Genomic DNA, 20,462 nt, shown 5'->3' on the forward strand with positions numbered 1-20,462 from the left:
CCTTTTTATGTGTTTGTTATTTCCAACTTTGAAATCATTTTAAAAGTTAGTATGCCATGTGTTCATTAAAATTCTCTACCCAGATGGCAACACATAACATTAGGCACATGCTCATTGTTCAATTAGATGCCCATTTACCTTGCTATTTGTATAATAATGGTTTTACCTTAGGCAATATTATACTGTATTATATTAATATTTATTTAATGGGTAAATGAACTTGATATGACGTTTTTACTCCAATAACGCTATACAAAGTGATAAAATTAGACATTCTAGGTGTGTGCCAGTTTCAGATGACATTATAGGCTACATAGGATTAATTGTGGAAAAATATGAGAGTTTCACAAAATATTAAAGAAACTGAAGAGTTAAATACAGGTAATCGTAATTTGGAAACAGATGATGTTTCAGTCACTGTGTGAAAGTACATTTACAGTATGTACAGTATCTATCATTTGACTAAACCTGAGTATTTTCTAAACAGCAGCATCAGCTTTTGACTTCTACAGTATTTATTCACACCTTTGCAAACAATTGCAGTGATTTTCACCATTCAGTGTGATGATGTTTGAGGACACTGTTTGTTGGAACACGTTTGTTGTGCAGAGAGGACCTTGCAGCTCTTCAGCTATGGGCTGGTAACACTTGTGCTGGGTAGATGCGCTGGTGTGAAGACTGCAAACAACCATTTTTTTTTCCTTTTACAAGTGTTGGGCATTATAACTCACTTCTCATAATCAAATAATGCTTAATAGACTGATTTGTTATTTCAACCTTAACTGATACTTGGCGCTGAGCATTTCACTTTGTTTCATAAATAGCTCTGAAGGGTGTAAAAGCTATGATGTAGTAATGCTATCAACTATTCCCAACTAGTGAATCATTAGACTAAGATAGAAGAGCGCTACTAAAACACATTGTCTATGTGAAGGAAAAGAGTCGTCATACATGTCATTTGTTGTATTTACAAAGGTGAATATCACATATTGATTGATGCTAAATGTAATGCATGTTCATTTTGGAGTGACATAAATCACATAATTTTACATTTCACATCACATCATGAACACTGAGGGGAGAATTTATTCAGATTTTTTTGGCAAATACATATCCCTAATGATCCTCTCTGGTTAATCTGTGAAAAGTCGAACATTGCGCAGCCCTGCATGCTTTTCTCTCTGGGATCATGAACAGCTGCTTGCTCATAATTATGTTGTCATTCATTGTTATTTGGAAGAGGAAACTCGTACTGACAGCTAGGTTTGTGTGTGTATGTGTGTGTGTTTCTGTACACTGTATATTTACTCGCTTTTGTATACAGTAATGTGAACTGTTTGAGAAAACTCCACTCCACAGTTTTAAGGCATTGTTGTTGCCATCATTTCCAGTAGAATATGAGATACATGTGCCATCTTTCTCCTTGTGACATTTGCTACCAGAAGCAGTAGATCTGAAATAGATTTAAGAGCCACAAAAAAAAGAAAAAAAAAAGGAAAAGGATATGGATTGAGATGGAGAAGTAGCAGGCTGATTACAAGGTGTCAAAATTGCCAGGAGCAAGAAGGTGAAAGCAATCAGGGGTGAGAAGAGTGCAGCATTCGTGAGGGGCAACTAATTATCCATCTCATTTGTGGAGAGAAGCATTTGAGGCAGCTCTAGCCCACTGAATGGTGACAGATTGGTGCGGAGGAGAGGGGAGGTGTTAGAACAATGGAGCCCAGCTCACCATCATTACTGCATGCTAATCAGCAGTGCTTCTGCACCACCAGTCGGTGCTGAAGAGAGTTCGGGGAGACAGTGAAGTCATCGGCTTCAGGGGACCACAGTCATTTTTAAGCAGAGAGGAAAGGGAGGAAACTGACGCACAGTATAGCTGCTGGCTCTCTTCCACCACTTATTCAAGCTTGTAGGTTATCCTATGCAGAGACTGGTCTATGCGGCCTGCATCATCAGCTTGTATACTTGCAAGATGAGCTGATTGTACTGGAGTGTTTTTAAGTGGATTGAGTGAAATAATCACTATGGTGTAATACAGAATATACATGTGGTAATTTAATTAAAAATCAATAGAATAAGTTTTGAGATTTTAGGCAGTGGCAGTGTAATTTAAATACCCACTACAGTATACACCCAAATGTCCATGCCACTTAATAAATGCACCTACTGTCTACAAATGCAAATCGTTATTGTTAAAATAATGAATATAAACAAAGACAGAGAAAAAAAATGAGAAATGTAATCAGTAAAAGCATAATAAAAGGAACATAAACATGCTATATAAACGGGAAAAAATAACACTGTGTTAGGGCTTTTCAAGATTTTCAAAAGAGATTTTAAGGTTTTGAATAAGTTCTGCCAAACTCATTGATAGAAAAAATACAAATCAGATTTAGCATTATTATTTCATGAAATATGATGCATATAACAAAGCTTGTTTGTATGTATGCAGCACATCTCTAAGCATGTCACCTGCTTTGTAAGTTATTTTCATCTGTGTTCAGAGTGAATAAAATAAGTCATATACGGCTACAAGCAGGGCCGCTGCGCAACAATAGTGTTTAAAGATGGAGAACGCAGCCGTGTATTTCTGTTTTTGAGCAAGAACATTTAAAATCTACACTCATTCTGTGAATAATAACACCTTTTCATAACCACAGTCAAAAACATTAGTTTTGGTCTAATGGTAAAATTGCAATATCCATTGTTTATTAACAGGAAGCACTATTACATTAAATGTGTAATCTATAATCCAGTTATGCACAAAAGGGTAGCCTAAAAAAAAAATCAACATTGGACATGTTATTACTACCAAACTGCTCAACAGGCCTTTTGACTTACACTGGACAACAATTACTATTATTTTCTAATCAAGGTTTGTTTACATCCATAATGGTTGTAGACACAGCTGTAAAACAGGTCTACAGTTTGAGTTTTGCAAAACAGTGAAAAAGCTTCAAATTTTAAGTGTAAATCTACCTGAATTTAATGTTATCAAAAAATACGTATTTGTCCTTTAATTATGCTTTTTTTGTTAAAAGAATGGCTATTCACTAATACTTTTTCTTTCCTACTGTCTTGCTCTTTACACCTATCGACAGTTTTTATATTGTATATAATAAATATACATATTGTACACAATGACCAGCAATAGTTCTTGTATTCCTGTAGACATCACATCTGTGTAAGTCTGGTTTCTGACATTAATTGATATCAAGAAATTAGTGCTTAAAATACAATATTTAAACAACAATAATATTTTAAATACCTAAACTCCTTTAAACAAACATCTTTTTTTTTTTATTAGCCAGTAATTGGATTGTAATTACAGTAGACAATAGACAGATGAGGCGCCATTCCACTAAGTCATTATTTTCAACAATTACTTTTCTAAATATTTAAACAATGTTTATCAGATCGTGCCATTGCCAAGAAGATGTAACACAAGTGAGGAAAAAAAAGAGATTGTTAAAGGGTTTAATCAAATGGAAACAAAACACAGAGACAGCAAGTGGATTAAGGTCACCTGGCTAGAATGCCCTCTTCACATCAATGTCATTTCGATAATTAACAACTTAGGAGAGAAGCATATTCAGCTGTCGGTGCACTGGTCACCGTTGGCATGAGAGACTGCCAACTCTCAGGGCGTTGCGAGCTGAGAGTATCACCTCACAGTTGTCTTGCCATGCGTTGGGCTCCTCGTGCTCTCTGTGCAGAAGTGGTGGAGCTGACTTTGTGTTCGATTAAATGTGTTGAAGCCATCGCTGCCTGTGCAAAGTCTCAGAACAGCCCCTCTCCATTGTGTTTGTTTCAGTGCTGGTCTGAGAGCCCTGATTTCTGGAGCAGAGATTTGGCAGTCACAGCAAGTGATGACAGAGGCAGTGGTGAGATCGCACCCAGAACCCCAAAGGAGACTCACATTTCATGGGCTCGTTCAATACACAGAACGCAAAATACACTCATCGGTGGAGTCCGATGATGCCATTGTTCTGAAAATCACATTGTTCAGCCACCACAGCAAAGACTACTTTTTTATGTTTACTTGTGGAGGGTTGGAGTGTTGGGCATTTGTAAACTTCTGAACTTTTTGAAGACATTTGGCTGCCAATTTGAAATAATTGTGCGACTGAAAGCCTGGCTCTCAAGATGTCATCCTCCTGTTATTTTATTGTCGCCGTTAAATCAGCGTAGGCTGTTTTTTCTCCTTGACACATGGGGGTGGGATGGAGCATGGGGATGTTTGCGGAATGGTAACTCGCAATTCAAGGGTTAAGGCAGCATGAAAGAATCCATTCTCGGTTTAATGACCTAGCCTTGCTGGGCGAGGACGACAGGGAACATGCTCTTGACTTGTACTGAATTTGCCAATTAACACCTCCAATAACAGGCTGCCTCTGAACATCACCAATGTAGAGAGAGGAGGAGCAACTCTCATGCACTTTGTTTTTCAGCCTCTGATCCTGTAATGATAAGATCTGTGATTTCTTCATACACTGAAAAAGATTTTGCCTTACACACTGCTTGGTAAATTTTCTTTCATAGTAGAATTTTGTATGAATTGCCGAAATTGCTTTGGGATAAATCCTCACTTCTTGAGCTGCGTAGTCGCTGCCTACCAGACTGGCAGTGATGTTGGAAATATTTTATTTTTCCACGTGCTGCTTGAATCCTTATGTAGTTGTTGGACATTCTATTTTTCGCACATGCCCATATGGCCATGTGCAGCTTCAATTAGACACATGGCTGGTATCTAAGATACACCGTGCTTGATTAGCCTTGTCCCTTCTTATTGTTATACATAAAAATACAAAAACAACAGTGCCGTCTTTGATAGATATTTCTGAAAAGATCTGTCCCCTCAAATAAGGTCCCCATTCTAGTCACCCCTCTGGTTTCACACATGCTTATCAGACTCCCAAACAACACCTAGTACAGGTGTGAATATCAAAATCCCCAGTGAAAATCACAGTGGGTACTCTTGTGTTGTCCTCGGAGTCCTCTTACATGCAGCAGTGGCTTTGCATTGGGGCTGAGATGCTGCTGGCTAACAGCAACTGCAGAAACACCTTTGACTGAGTGTAAGGTGGACATCCTTACACCAAATGTGCTTAATGACTGAAAAACTGCCGCGCAGATCTAATTGAAAAGTGTACAGTAGGTGGTTATTGCTCAGTACAATCACACCATAACACAGTAGTTTCACAATTAATTAACAGGTACTTTAACAATATACAATAATTGAAATATGTCTGCATAATTGATAACAGTTCACACCATAGGGAAAGGGCAGTGATCCATCTAATCATAGTAATAAAGTGTAGTGGGTTAGGACACAACAGATAACACTTGAAGTGTGAGCTGTGTACAACTGTGACGACAAAGGCCTCGTCCTAACACTTTGTCAACATAACAGATACAAATACTGCGAAGATGTTAGTCATATTCATGTTAAAATGACTGAGGAGATCCACAATGTACATCCCTGAGTAGCTCTTTTATTCTCATGCTAGACCACCTTTGTGTCATGCGTGGAAAAATATGAACCTTGTTAGAGATGCTAGATACAAATCAATTCATTTATTCAGTGTTAAGAAACCATCTGGCTTGATTAAAGCTGAAAGTCATCCTGGCAGGCCAGTTTCCTGACTGACACCTCATAGAATTAGTGGGAGGACGGCTTCATTTACCGTCTTTGCTCAGCTCAGACTACACGGCTTAGCATGTCGCTGTACCCTAAGCTTAGACAGGCACTGAAAAGTCTTCCACAAGCTCCGTTTACATCAAGTCTTTGTTACAGTATTAAACAGATTCAGCATATCTGGGTTGTTGTTTATTAGTCTTAGATAGTGAGATATAACACTTTTTGTGTTCTCTTTGTGGAAGTTGTGAAAATGGCACGCCATATGTAATACACTTGCTTGCTGTTGGTCTTGCCAATTCCCCCAAGATCAGTAATTCCTGTGCCAATGCTCACACTCTCTCTTTGTCCTTGTGATTTGATTGAGCTCGTTGGATTGGATGGGTTTCTTCTTGCTGCTGTGTCTGGCGTTTAGTTGTTGATTTGATGTCACTCACGGTCCAGTTAAAATAACCATTTGAACCAGAACATACGTGTTCAGATATACCTCCAAGCTCATTTGGTATAATCATAGTAAACAACCCAGAGCAAATGGGAGACAGATATGGATAAACTGAAGCATATTCCTGTAATTTTTCCCCCTTCTAATTCTGCACAAAACAAATTGGCTGCATATTTTGTTCACACCTTGTGTAACCTGGGGATAGCAAGCGCAATTCTCCCTCGTCATACCTGTGACAACAACCTGCAAAGTGCTCCCAGTGCCCTAATCTGCAAGGTAGAGACCTGCTGCTGCTGCATGTAGATGTTGTTTTCTTCTTCCTTGGCTGCTTGTCCCTGTGGTTTTTACGTTTACACGCCCACCAGAATCACACAAGGTAAAAGAGAATATGCGAATGTCTCGCAAGCTACCAATTTTGTTTTTCTTCTCGAAAACATGTTAGCATTCAGCAGAAAGCAATAAAGGCATACTGTGGTGTTTGATTTAGAAATGGCAGTCAGACCATGATTTTAGCATCAACAGATGGCCAGTAGATTGGTTTAAATGAGTAACACCACTGCCTGCTTTATAGTTGGCTCAAGTAGTAGAGTAGTGTACTACTGTCTTATCATATCTCCTTGTGTGAATGATGATGTCACAGTGATAGATGCTACTCAAGTGGGATCAGACCTATTCAGTGATGCCTGTAGAGACCAGCTCTGGGAGATCCCTGTCTGGCTGCATTATTCAACAATACTCCTTACCTCTCCCAGGGAAAAGGGACTGCTGAATATTTGAAAGATAGATTTTTATTTTTTATTTTAAGTGTATAGATGTGGATGTGGATGGGGGGGGGGGTGTAGAAACAGTGCCAGTCGGTGCAGCCTGGATGGTCACCAAGGCAACTTGCCGAGTTTTTCTAACTGATCTACGGGACTTCTTGGCTGTCTCACTGGGGGACGTTTTGGAAAAGCGGGCTTCTTCGAGCGCCTTTTGACAGCGACTACGAGTTGACAGATCATTGATCATTTTAGTCTCATAATTATGGCCACCAATTAGTTTACAATTTGATCAAACCATGTTGCATAGAGCTTTTGAGTCACCTGGATATCTATTTTTTTCTGGCGATACCAGTTGCTACTCTCATTACACCTTGCAGAACATTTCTAGAGCTCAAACTATAGGTTAAGCTAAACTATAGTGCTATTAAGGCTTTTCTAAAATTTCAAAATGAGTAAAAGGTTTCCGAATCTTCTCTGGACTCCTGGGCTGTTTTGCGGAACTGAATGTATCAATATTTCAGTTGCAACATAAGAAAGGAAATCTACTCATTGATAACGTACCAGACATTGTGCCAGACAGTGATAGCCTATTTTCAAAACGGCAGCATAAAAAAAAAACATGGCTGCAGAACCACTGCTCAGATCCTGACGAGCCAAGCTGAGTATCGATCCATCTGGCTCTGAAGACACTGTCATGTCACCTTTGCATTTAAGTGTTATCTTGTCAGCTTCAAATGATCTAGCTGTCAGATCTGGAAAAAGCTGGCCTGTGTGATGTTGCTTTGTCTCTAATGTCCAGCTGTTGCTACAACAGTCTGCACGTGCAAGATATTTTAATCCAGTGTTTCAACAGTGTTTTGTGTATGTCAAGAAATATGTCTAATCTGCTGATATCTTATGATCTACACACTGTATACTGTATAGTCTATATAATTGTGTGTGTGTCTGTGCATCTGTTTCAACAAATATACTTTGTATTAAATTCCCCATTATGAATGACAGTTGATTCTTAGGTCCACAGTTTCAGTCAGTTATCATCTTATTCTTTCCTTGGTGTCACCCATGCCCTCAGATAATTAAAAAGACAACTTACAATGATAGTTATCAGAATCTCAGTATCAACTCAAACCAAGTGCAAATTGCCTCAAAACTGACTCTTTACAGCAGATTTAACTGATAGTTAAAGGTTGGAAATCCAGCTTTGTGGTGAAAGGGCACAAACTCTTTCAACCAAGGTGTGGTAACAGGGTGAAAATTTGAAAGCAAATTCATTCCCTGCTAATGCAGTGCTGATATGATAACACACCCACTGTATTGCACTCACAGCACTAATCTTCATGTTTTCACTCACATTTGCTGCAAACGTTTGTAGTCGTTCTATAATTTATCTTTTTCTTTTTTTTTGTATTTGTTCTTTTCTCATACACGAATCAGTGTACGGTGTCCAATGTCTAATTTTGTCCCAGCGTAGCGGCTTAGTTTCCTGGTCATTTAAAGAGTGGATCAGTTCCTAAAGGCTCTTGGAGATGCTGCAGGCCGGAGAGCGTGTTGGGCTGCTATAAAGGCAACAGTAGGACACCAGCCAGTAGTTCACACTTGTTGGAGCATACCGGTGAGGCTGTGAAGATGGACTTTTTGTTGATTATACGGTACTGTCTGTATTTCTCATCTTTCTAATTAGTGTGAGATTGTGGCACTGTGTGATGCATTCTTTTCTCTACGCCATTCTGAAACATACAGTGTCCTGTAGCACTTGTGCGGCTGTATGGATTAAACATTCATATTGTAAAAAAAAAAAAAAAAAAAAACTAAAGGATCACTACATTTATTTCTTTATCAGCCTTACAATTGGCAAAGTTTGTCAAGAAAATAAACTGGTTTCCATGTGTTTGTTTGTGACAGCCAAGATGTGAGTGGTGGAGACATAAATCATGTCACATTTATTTTTCCTCTCAACTTGGAACATGGTTCTCTTCCCTGTAGAATTCAGAACTGATCATTAACCTTTCCTTTAGTTCCTTCCCTTGCCTGGTCACATTTCCTCTCTATTTGGTTCCTGGCCCCATATGCCACTTTCCTATTTCCTGCCTGCAGACAGCAGGGAGTAGCTCTATTATCACCTTCCTAGAGCTGTCTTTGAATGTGAGAGGCAATTCCATTTCACTCAGCCATGGGGAGGAGGAGGAGTAGGAGGAGGAGGGAAAAAAGAACACCATAGAGCACACAGAAATTGGTTTAGGATTACTTCTTATAGTCGAATGTAAGACTATTTTGCTTTTCTGCTCGTATTGCCTAGATTTAAGGTTTATACAATGCACAGTCTGTTGTGAAGGTGCAGGTTTTTGTAGAATAGTTCCAAATCAGAGCAAAGGTTAAGTGTTAAGTGCTGTGTATCATGTTGGGTTGTTGTGTGAACACTTTATCTTCAACTCCATTTAGAAGTCATCCTTTGAAATATTAACAATCCTAAAGCAGTTATATTACACTACTGTGAAGCTGTGCTAAACATATCGAAGATATCTCTAATGCTTCCACTCTCAAGTGTGTTCACTCCATTTTGCGACATTTTACTTAAAGCCTGTGTTATTTTTGGGCTTCCCTGAGTTTTATTCCAGCTTTTATCAGCGTCTAGTTCCTTGGACTGGTAGGGCTCTTGACAATATTGCTCCTGGATAAATTAAACATGAGTTACGTAGAGTGATAATCTGTGGGCCTCTCTTTTCACACTGCATTCCCAATGAGCTGTGTGTTGGCCTGGTGTTGTTGCCTGTGATTTTAATGAAGATTATTCTTGTAACACGACAGTCGCCTGTTTGCTCCTATTCTCCTCAAAATATTTTCTCTTCAAACTGAGAATTTTGTTTTCTTTCAAGAGATCGATGCAGCATTTGTGTTTTATTTTTAAAAAGTATTTCTGCTGCAGGTCAATCACCAGTTTATCATGGATATAATTAAAGATATTTAGCTACCCAAATCTTGGATGTTGATTAACCAGATAACAGGTTTCTGAGTTGTTTTTAGATTAAACCTTCATTATCATGTCAACCTAGTTATCGATTAAACAATACACAGCTGTGACTGGGTAATTAGTGCTTATTTTTATCCTGTCTAAGCAACGTAGGCTCGCATCAAAAAAGGCAAAGCTTAAGTCACTGGATTGGAGCCTTCTGTTTTCTATTGTTCGGGTTTAGGCTGATAGTGCTCAGGAAACCTCAGAGGATTCTCAAAGGAGTAAGTGCACACTTCATGGCATGGCCACTCTTAAAATGGAACTGATGTTTTATAAATAATTTCAAAGTTACAAACATCAGCCTCACAATCACAGCGATTCAATGATATTCATTTGGCATAAGTCAGTTTCATTTCTGTGTGCTTTTCATCAGAAATGGCTTAAAAAGTAGAGTTAGTCTGAATTTTTCATGCCATGGGCTTACTGGGGACAGTGGCCATGTTCTTCACTTGCAGACGTCTGACAGTGCATGGCAGCAGAAATAACAAAATGGTCACAAACCCCAGCTGCACTCCCCGGGTCACACAGGCTCTTTAAAATTTAAAGAGACTAGCAACAAACCAAACAGTTGATAACGGGTCAGTAGCAGGTGATAAAAGAAGTTTTTCGTAGGGACATTAGCCCTTCCACTAACTTTGTGATTCCTGACATTATATCCTCACCATTTGTTAAGCCAAGTAATACACATCAAAGAGCATGAAGCAGTTGCAGGCATCACAGGGGTGGTAGTACCCAGAGGATTACAATATTTCATGTTTAATATATAAGTGTTAATTTGCTACAGAATCGGAATGAGACAAAATTCACACATTTATAATTATGCATGAATTTTACATACCATCACCTGTATTCACGTTATTCTAGTTTTTGTTTTTGAAGAGAGCTCAATTGACAAGTGTACATAGCTCATGGTTCATTCTCCCATAGAATTATACTATTATTTCCATGAGAGTGTGTTAATTACCAGACTGCCATTTTCTTGTGATGAAGAAACAACTGACAGGGATAGAAAGACGGAAAATAAAAATAACTTACAACATGTGCTTTACCCTGGTATGGGCATATTAAACGGCATATTAATGATCTTTCTCACAGGACTCTGGTTGGGCATTCAAATAATACAGTTTACAAAAATCTTCTTAATGTGTATTTATGTCTTTTATATTTCTGTATAAAAGCTAAATTGCATGGAAAACAGTGTAACTTTGTTCACCTAACATGAAAGCACTTGGAGTATGTATTTAAATGATTAAATATTGTAGGAATAGAGAGATAAATGGTTGACTTTTAATGTTTTGCATTAGAATCATTGGTTTCTTTCATTGTGCTCCAGATAAAGAAGTGCATGTATGAATATTTTGTCTTGTGTGAATAATCTCTCAGGTGTGGTATTAGCACAGGAGCCATGCCACTTGATCATCATGATCACCTGTCCTGAGGTTAATTTGCTGTGAGCTTTGTGGTAAGGAATCACGGTTGGGTCTGCTCTGGCTGGGCGACCCTTAAAGGACATCAATAACGAGCAGGTGTAGGAGTGCACTTCTGCGTAGACGCGTGTCTTGATGTGTCCAGGGAGGATGGCTAATAAGGGCTTAAAAGCCACAACTGTCCACTCCGCCCCTTAGCAGGCCTCCAGCTGTCTTTCTGTCAGAGAGCACCCTGATTCCCTCTGACAGAGCAGATCACTAATGTCAGGAAACCGCTGGGGACAATAGTTATGTTAGCATAGCATAAAGCACCACCACACTTGATCTGATTAATCATGCTAGTTAATTATAGACTTAAGGTAAATACAGGTTTTGTCGTATTTTTTTTTTAATCAAAGAGCCAGGAAGAAGGGAAGAAATACTTCACTTTGATTTATTGATGGAAATTGCAATGTGACGTCTGGCAAACAACATATAAATAACTTAAAGGCCATCTTAAATGCATTCCCATGAAATTTTTAGTGCCACTGTAATATAAGCCACTACCTGTCATGAATCCCAAATAACCTTGGCTCTATCCTCTTAGTTCAGCCCAGTGTGCCTCATTCCTTATTACTGGCCTGACAAGGAAATGTTTACCCATCCGACAAGAGACAAGCCATTTCATAGTCGGAAAAAGCAATTTCACCTGACTGGAGTAGCACACTCTGTCCCCATATCCTTGCTGGCTATAATTTTGTTGTCATTTTGTGTGCTGTGATCATATCATTGAAGTGACAGTACTGGGCATTAGGTAAAGTCCCTAAGCTGGTGCTCACTTTCAGGCTTTTTCTCTCCTTGTCATTCACATTGATTAGATTAGACCCAGGTGGCAAGCAGATTTCTTTGGCACAACAATAAAAAATGGTGATACAGCGCTTGAACCCCATTGTTTTGTGCTTAACTGAACACTGAACAATGAAAATTTTGTTTTTTTAATAAAGTTACACATTTTTGTATTTTCACAGATTACTGAAAGATATTACTAATGGAGATTTTTCCAATATGTTTTTTTGCACTTCGGGGATAGGATCTATTTTTTATACTATGCCTCCAGTGACAAATTGTAGCTGTGTACATCATTTTGGAGCATAAATAGCATAAATACTGTTCATAGGGACCCATCGTATTAAGCTCAGCTGGTCAATGGAGGGTTTGTACAAGGCAGGAGGCAGAGATCCTAACCTGCACTATGCTATCTCCCCCGAGGGACGAGGCTGGCCGCAGGCATAACAAATCAGCCCCCTCCTCTTTGGTTATGTCCACTAGTTAGCTGAGCCAGAGAGGACTGATAAATAAACACCAGAGCACCTGGGGAAACAAACTGAGTTGCTGCACGGGTGTTCAACAATTGGTTTGTTCAGCGGGAAAAAAGCAAGCTCATTTTGCTTATTAAAGATCAGGGATGGAAGTGAACCATAATCCTGTAATGAGGAGAGCAGAGAGTGACCTCTTTTGCTTGGGCACAGACAAGCCTGTGCTTGCATGTTTCACAGGAATAGATTGCTGGACCCTATAGCCCTACTGTAATGACCCCTCTTGTTAGCTTTCATGGCTGTTCATTAGAGATACAAACTCGTGGATGTATGTACCCACCAGTGAAAGTCAGATTGTACAATGCACAGTTGCTGGTTAATGACATTTAGTGTGACTAAACCAAAAGTTGTTCAGTGAAGTGTAAATGATCAGTTTTTGATGCCATAGTCAGTGATGTCATACAGGACTGCTTTATAGTTAAAGATGTTTCTAATATTTTGTCTACTCCCATTTACATACATGAGAAGAACAGATAGAAACACCTTTTAATATAATGCAATTGAATACATCTCGATAAACTACAGTTCAATAAATTACCATAATGTTGAATCAAAACCTCTCTGACACAGTACAAGCTTCAAAAAGGTTGTATTGAATTACATTATTGTTAAGGTGTGCCCAATGAAATGTATAAATCTAGTGCAATTTAAAAGTACCTTACAATTATAGAATGGACTGTACATCAAATCACTCCCTCTTTAAAAAGCAGTTTGTGTTAACTTACTTGAACCTTGTAAGTCAAGCAGGACGGTGCAGATGCTCTGTGCACTTGGGACTGAATCATTAGCCATTTTAATACTTTTTATTTAATTTCTGAATCAACACCATCCTGACACTTTTCCATTATACTGCAGTGAGGACTTAAAAGGTCTAATTAAGTGATGGAACATTTTGTGGTTCTACATACTCTTTTCTATTTTTATTCTTATGCACTGGACTCTAGCTGCTAACAAGAAACTGACTAATTGTCAGGTATCTCAGAGACCTGCATCCTGCTGACACCAAATCTGATCTTTATTTGAATATATTTTGGTGGGAAATGCTTTCCCCAGAGGATTTTTTCTTTTCTTAGGCAGATCACATCACGTATAACCAGTCATTCTTAATCTGAGTTTTAATGGCCCTCTAACTTCTCCAAAATGACAAAAACGATTTTTATTAAATGAAATCATTTTAAATCAGTCCCAAACCTATTTGGTGTTTTAAGATTTGACTTTACTTTGTGTGAGATGCATTTGCCACAGCAGCCCTCTTATCAGTCCGCTGGTTCATAACTTTATAGGCATTAAATATTTACCAGCACTGGGACTCATAAACACATCTTCAGTGGGACACCATGATTTCACGCTATATCACAAACATTTTAAGGCTTCAGATGCACTGCCTGTCATGGACTGTCATTTTTGGTGTGTTAATAATATATCTTGGTTTCTTCGGCAGACATACTTTGGCACTCATAGCACATAAATAGGTAAATAACGCGGATAAATAGGTAAATAACGCAGCTGTACCGTTATAGCTGACAGTAGAAAACAACTTATAACCATTATACTTTTTATCTTGATCTTTTGTGTGTTTTTCTGGTCCATATGAATCAGAAGAAACAGTCGGAGTCCATATGTTTTAATCAAATATAGGCCCATGTCACAGTACAGACAAATCACTTTGCTCACAGCGCTCCACATTGTCCTAATTAAGAGCTGTCTAATTAAATTACAGCCTTGAGTTAACCAATAGCAATACTTGTTTCATTAGCAAAGCAGGGAGAGTGATGGAAAGAAAATCCTTCCTGATTGCAGGACGGTGTCAATTGGCTAATTTGCTGCCTTCGGTACCTCAAGTCATAGCAAGGCGTCTTCACAGTTAGATTAGGAAAGGCGTGTGCAAAAGCTTGTGATATAGGTTGAGCTAATCGTGGCTTCCTATTGAGCTATGCAGGTCGAGAATTGCATCTCGCCAGCGAGTGAACTCTCCAAAAAATTTATGAATGTGGGCAGTGGCTTTTCGAGCTCCGATGGATCAGAGCTTTCGTTGCAGGACCATCCTATTATATGTGCAAGTGACAACCTGGAGAGAAGTTCACCTCTGAAAAAAAACTCTAGGGAGATGACGAATCAGTCAGAGGCAGACAATTTTCCCGACTCCAAAGACGCATCAGGGGACGTCCAGAGGGGCAAACTCTCTCCTGATCTTCACGGAGTCTCTGACATCCGTCATAATTTCGATGGATCTGCAGGAGAAAGGTGCATCTTTTCTCCATCTACCCAGCCGCAGTCAGTCTCAGCAACTCCCAGTGCCATGTTCCCTTACCCGAGCCAGCATGGACCAGCGCACCCGGCTTTCTCTATTGGAAGTCCCAGCCGTTATATGGCCCATCACCCGGTCATAACTAATGGAGCTTACAACAGCCTTCTGACCAACACTTCTCCTCAAGGCTACCCGGCCGCGGGCTACCCTTACGCGCAACAATATGGACACACTTACCAAGGAGGGGCTTTTTACCAGTTCTCCTCGGCGCAAGCAGGACTGGTTCCGGGGAAAGCGCAGGTGTATCTGTGCAACAGGGCCCTGTGGCTGAAGTTTCACAGACACCAAACAGAGATGATCATCACAAAGCAAGGACGGTAAGTGCGCACACATCGGCTTATCTGTTACACACCTGCAGAATTAATCGACTTTTGGCTATTTCACTGTGAAGCTTTTGTTTCCAAAGTTCAAAATTGACGTATATTAACATCGAATCACCATTTCCCCAAATAAAAAGGATAATAGTCTTGGCATCACACCAAGGCAAACTCATCAAAAAAACGGGGAATCTAATCAGATTTTTTTTTGTGTGTGCCTTTTTTGTTATGTTGTTTTGTTATGAGAGGCGGTTTTCTAAATCTGTGCTCCTTTATTTTTCCACAGACGAATGTTCCCATTTTTAAGCTTCAACATTTCTGGCCTTGACCCAACTGCTCACTACAATATATTTGTGGATGTAATACTCGCTGATCCAAATCACTGGCGATTTCAAGGGGGCAAGTGGGTGCCATGTGGGAAAGCAGACACAAATGTAATAGGTATTATTATTGATTCATTCCTACATCTATTGCACAATGAACATTTTAAATTCCATATAACACTTTATTGTTTTTGTTTTGATACATTTTGACCACTGTATGTGGTTAAAAATTCAGATTTTAAAAAATCCTAGCAAACTAATTCTTTTGTAAAAATAAACCATATATTATGTGTTTTATTTATCTGTATTTCTGTGTATTCTTTTTAGGAAATAGGGTTTATATGCATCCAGACTCTCCAAATACCGGTGCGCACTGGATGCGTCAAGAAATATCATTTGGAAAGCTAAAGCTTACAAACAATAAAGGTGCCTCCAACAACACGGGGCAGGTAATGCAACATCATATCCACTGCTTCGATGACAAATATTTTTTGATTTATTTATGTAATACAAGTCCCTTTACTTTTCTTTCTTGTTTATTGCTTAGCCTAATTATTCTTCTTCATCTGGAGTGGTTTTACTCCTTTACTGGATGTATTATTTACAGCGCAGCAGAAGTAGTGTTATTACAATAATGATAAAATAACGATAAATCGAGTTCGTGTTCTGCTTTAATCGTCTATTCAAAGTTTGAAGCTGAGTTTCTTGACGTGCGTCTTTAATTGAATCTCCAGATGGTGGTTCTCCAGTCTCTCCACAAGTACCAGCCCAGGCTCCATGTGGTGGAAGTGAACGAAGATGGGACAGAAGACACCAGCCAACCAGGAAGAGTCCAGACTTTCACCTTCACAGAAACGCAATTCATCGCCGTCACCGCTTACCAGAATACCGATGTAAGACCACTTAATATTTGACACAACACTGAAAATGTCCACCCAAAAGTCTCTTATCCATTTTTAACAATTTCAGTATTATTGAAAAAAGAGACATAATTTATTTTCTACATTTTTAAAATATGACTTATTTGAGACAAATTAGAACGATGCCGATTTCAATGTGATTGAAGAAAAAAAGGCTCAAATTCTAGCAAGACGTTGGGTGGGAATGACCTCATTCCATTGGCACATTTTCCCACAAAAATGAAGACTCAACACGAAATAAGAAATATTATTTTTCATATTGACTGCAGTACGCTGATCTCCAAACACACGCCTTTGTTTTTTTAATCAATTAATTATTTGTTTCCACAGATTACGCAACTGAAAATTGACCACAATCCGTTTGCTAAAGGATTTCGGGACAACTATGACACGTAAGATTTCCTTTCTTTTTAGGATTTTTGGACTTTTATTTGATTGTAATTTTGTTAATTGTAGCCTCTTTGTTTTATTACATGCTGCTATAATCTGGCTCTATAAAATGTCTTAATTAACAGTCAGGTTCCCTCTTATTAAAAAGCTTAAATGCACTTCTATAATTCTGCTGAATTTTTTGTGAATTCCTATCCAAGTTAGAGGGGACTGATGGGATTTCCAAAATGAATCGAATATGGGATCAAAAAACGAGGGGCTTGGTACTTTTGAATTGACTGCAACTGAATCAAGGCATTTTCAATTTAACAACCAGATAACAAATATTCTTAAAATTTTTCCACTATAGTCTATTGATGACAATATTCCTCGTTCATGTGAGTCCGGCTTGTCTTGCACTGAAAATGAGTGCATATTGACGAGCGATTTTAATATTGATGCGTAAAATTCAGATGTGAAACAACTGAACAAAGGCAGTGCAACTCTGCATGTATCGTTTGTTTTGTATAAGACAGTGGACCTATTTCCAAACACTCCATTTGCGTAAAGATTAGATGTGATGCTATAAATGTTTTGAAACCCTGCAATTATCTCGAGAACATTTCCCACTTGTGAGATGTGAGAATCTACTAAATAAAGTCGTTGGTTAAATGGACATTGACCTACATTTCTTTGATTTTTGGAGAACCAGCCATAGCGCACAGTTTAGTTACACTGAATTGTTTCTCTGTTTTTCTCTCCATCTTTTCAGTGTCTACACAGGCTGCGACATCGACCGCCTAACTCCATCACCGGGTGACTCTCCGCGTTCACAGATCGTGCCGGGTGCGAGATATGCCATGCCTAGCTCTTTCCTGCAGGACCAATTTGTCAGCACTTATGCCAAATCTCGCTTTCACCCTGGCATGGGGACTGGTCCTGGCACGGAGCGCAGCGTCCCACTCGGCAACAGCTTGCTATCCCCGCAGCAAAGCGAGGAGCCCACTGTTGCCACCCCCCCGCAGCGATGGTTTGTCACCCCTGCCAACAACCGACTGGACTTTGCTGCCTCGGCATACGACGCCGCTGATTTCGCCGGTAACGCGGCCACCTTGCTGTCCTACGCAGCGGCCGGAGTGAAGGCTCTTCCCCTGCCGACTGCAGGCTGCTCCAACCGGCCTCTTGGCTATTACGCAGACCCGTCAGGCTGGGGAGGACGCACGCCGCCGCAGTACTGTGGCGTAAATAGCAAATCCAGCACGGTCTTTTCCTGTTGGCCCGCTAACTCTATCGGTGGCAGAGCGGGCACCAACTACCTGGCTGAGGAGGGAGACTCTATCCCGACAGAGAGGTCACCGATCGGCGGCTCGGAGGAGACCAAACCCAAAGACATGACATCAGAGTCAAGCTGGATAGAGACGCCGTCCTCCATTAAGTCCATTGATTCAAGCGATTCTGGTATCTTTGAACAGGCCAAAAGGAGAAGAATCTCACCTTCTGCCACGCCGGTTTCAGAAACAGTGTCCCCGTTAAAATCTGAGCTGTTGGCACCGAGAGAGTGTGAGAAAAACTGCACAAAGGACATTGGTTATTACAGTTTCTATGCTCACAGTTAAAACAATGAAATATCTATCTATCTATCTATCTATCTATCTATCTATCTATCTATCTATCTATCTATCTATCTATCTATCTATCTATCTATCTATCTATCTATCTATCTATCTATCTATCTATCTATCTATCTACAGGTTAATCAATAAAAAGATGAAAAGGACTGTCACCTCCACAGTTAATGGCCAAAGTGTAAATTCTTCCGCTACTGACTAGCCTACTCAGTTCCTTAATGGATTGGGCGCCTTGTTTCCACACTGTTAAGTAAAAGAATACACTGTAATTATGAATATAATGTACATAATATTGAGCATTTTGGTGATAGTGATTAGATGTACACAAAATAGATTAAATCTGGTTCATAAGTAGTGTTTTAAAAAGCGAAGCCTCTTCTGTTAAGTAGCCTAAACTGTTAGTAAAGAAAGATATTGAGAATCTGTACATGAAATGTTCTTGTGTAGCATATGCTGGCATAATAATCCCTGTCAGTGAAAAAAACATGTATTTTGTACTTTATCAAAGCTGTAGGCTACCAAAAGTTTATGACGTTACCGATCACTGCTATGATACCTGTGGTTAAAGAATAATAAATGTTGGTAATGTAGACTTACAGTCTTTTGATTTATTTCAACCGCTTATTTTTCATAGCCTGTATGCTATGCTGTTGTGAAAATCTCTGTATCTGCTGTAATGTGATTGAAACGTAATAAATAATGTTCTCATGAGGACAAGTAAGTCATGTTTTTTTTTATTAATATCACGCTCCTATTAAAATGATTTGCATTTAAAATGAGACAGAGAATTTCATTTGACTATTTTTCATGAACGCATCATGTGGAGCATCTTCCCAGTAATTCAAATCGGTTACATCAGGACGAAACTGAATGAAACGAAACTGAATGAAATGAAGAATATTTGAATTTCACTATGATCAATCAGAAATGATCCCAATTAGATGATGCTTAATAGCGAGACTCATGGCTCCCATCTCTGTCCCCTACGCACATATGAGACTCCCAGAGACCCTGCCCTCTTGTGTGTCTACTGACTGGTCCAGAATATGAAACAAAAACACGCAAAAAAAACCTACTCATTGATTCAAAAGTCCGTTTAATGAAAAAAAAAAGTTCAATTAAAGAGGGCACAAAAATAAAGGTTGCCTAATAATGGGGAAGACTGTGAATGGAGCTGTTATATGTCAATGTGTAACTATATCCGTCACAATTCAAAGCGATCCAGGTGGTTATTAACAATTACGAAACGTACCTGACGGAATGGATCTGCCGTTAGATATTTTAATCTGACTCAACAATGAGGATTGTTGCAGCGACATTTGGTTGGAATGACTTTCGTTTGCCAAACTTTTGCTCATAGTTACACACACTGAAAAAACTGTGAAGTTGACAAGTTTTTTCTGCAGCCAAAGGAAGTGACACATCAAAAAAAGTCTTGCCTGTGTGAAAATGTGCAAAGGGGCCAGAACAGACCCGCAGAAGACGACACAATAAAATGTGTGCTGAAAGAAAGCATTTACTATAGCCTAACTGATTGCAGATTGATTGGGTGATTGCTGATTGAATGATTCTATTTATGTTCTGCCTTAATCATCAGGTTTTTAATTGCGTCATTTGAAAAAAATATTGAACACTTATATTAATGACCTTAAGAAATATAATTTAAACGGATACATAATAAACTCAACATGCACTTAATTGGAATTTCAGTGGGAAGGAGATGCTTACAGCTGTCAATAAGATGTGTGACATTTAGCTTGTCACAACGCGCGCGCGCGCGCGCGCGCGCGCGTGTGTGTGTAAAAGCTCACTGACAGTCAGCTATAGGCCTTCCCAGGGATAAACAGCAGATGGCGATAACTGAATGCAGGTCCTGTAATCAAACAGCTTTTAATTATGTGGCCAGGAGCTCTCGGGAGGGCAGCTATGACAAATCTGAAGCGCACTGATTTAAAAAAAAAACA

General features: G+C 39.2%; 1 protein-coding gene across 1 annotated transcript; it reads left to right on the forward strand.

Moving 5' to 3' along the window:
• Positions 1–14,452: 14,452 nt before the first annotated feature.
• On the forward strand, positions 14,453–19,212 carry tbr1b (T-box brain transcription factor 1b). Its single transcript, XM_044217574.1, has 6 exons — positions 14,453–15,258; positions 15,545–15,699; positions 15,909–16,030; positions 16,316–16,474; positions 16,832–16,893; positions 17,643–19,212. Exons 1-6 carry the CDS (start codon positions 14,567–14,569, stop codon positions 18,484–18,486), a joined length of 2,034 nt encoding a protein of 677 aa, XP_044073509.1. The 5' UTR covers positions 14,453–14,566; the 3' UTR covers positions 18,487–19,212.
• Positions 19,213–20,462: the final 1,250 nt, after the last annotated feature.

Source organism: Siniperca chuatsi, linkage group LG12, assembly GCF_020085105.1.
Source record: "Siniperca chuatsi isolate FFG_IHB_CAS linkage group LG12, ASM2008510v1, whole genome shotgun sequence".
NCBI classification, from domain to species: Eukaryota; Metazoa; Chordata; class Actinopteri; order Centrarchiformes; family Sinipercidae; genus Siniperca; species Siniperca chuatsi.

What these genes read in the sequence shown, in the direction of transcription:
- tbr1b (XM_044217574.1), top strand. Translation starts at nt 14,567, where the DNA reads ATGCAGGTCGAGAATTGCATCTCGCCAGCGAGTGAACTCTCCAAAAAA. An exon ending in CCGCTTACCAGAATACCGAT is followed by an intron (nt 16,475 to 16,831) that starts GTAAGACCACTT and finishes TTGTTTCCACAG; the next exon opens with ATTACGCAACTGAAAATTGA. An exon ending in TTTCGGGACAACTATGACAC is followed by an intron (nt 16,894 to 17,642) that starts GTAAGATTTCCT and finishes CCATCTTTTCAG; the next exon opens with TGTCTACACAGGCTGCGACA.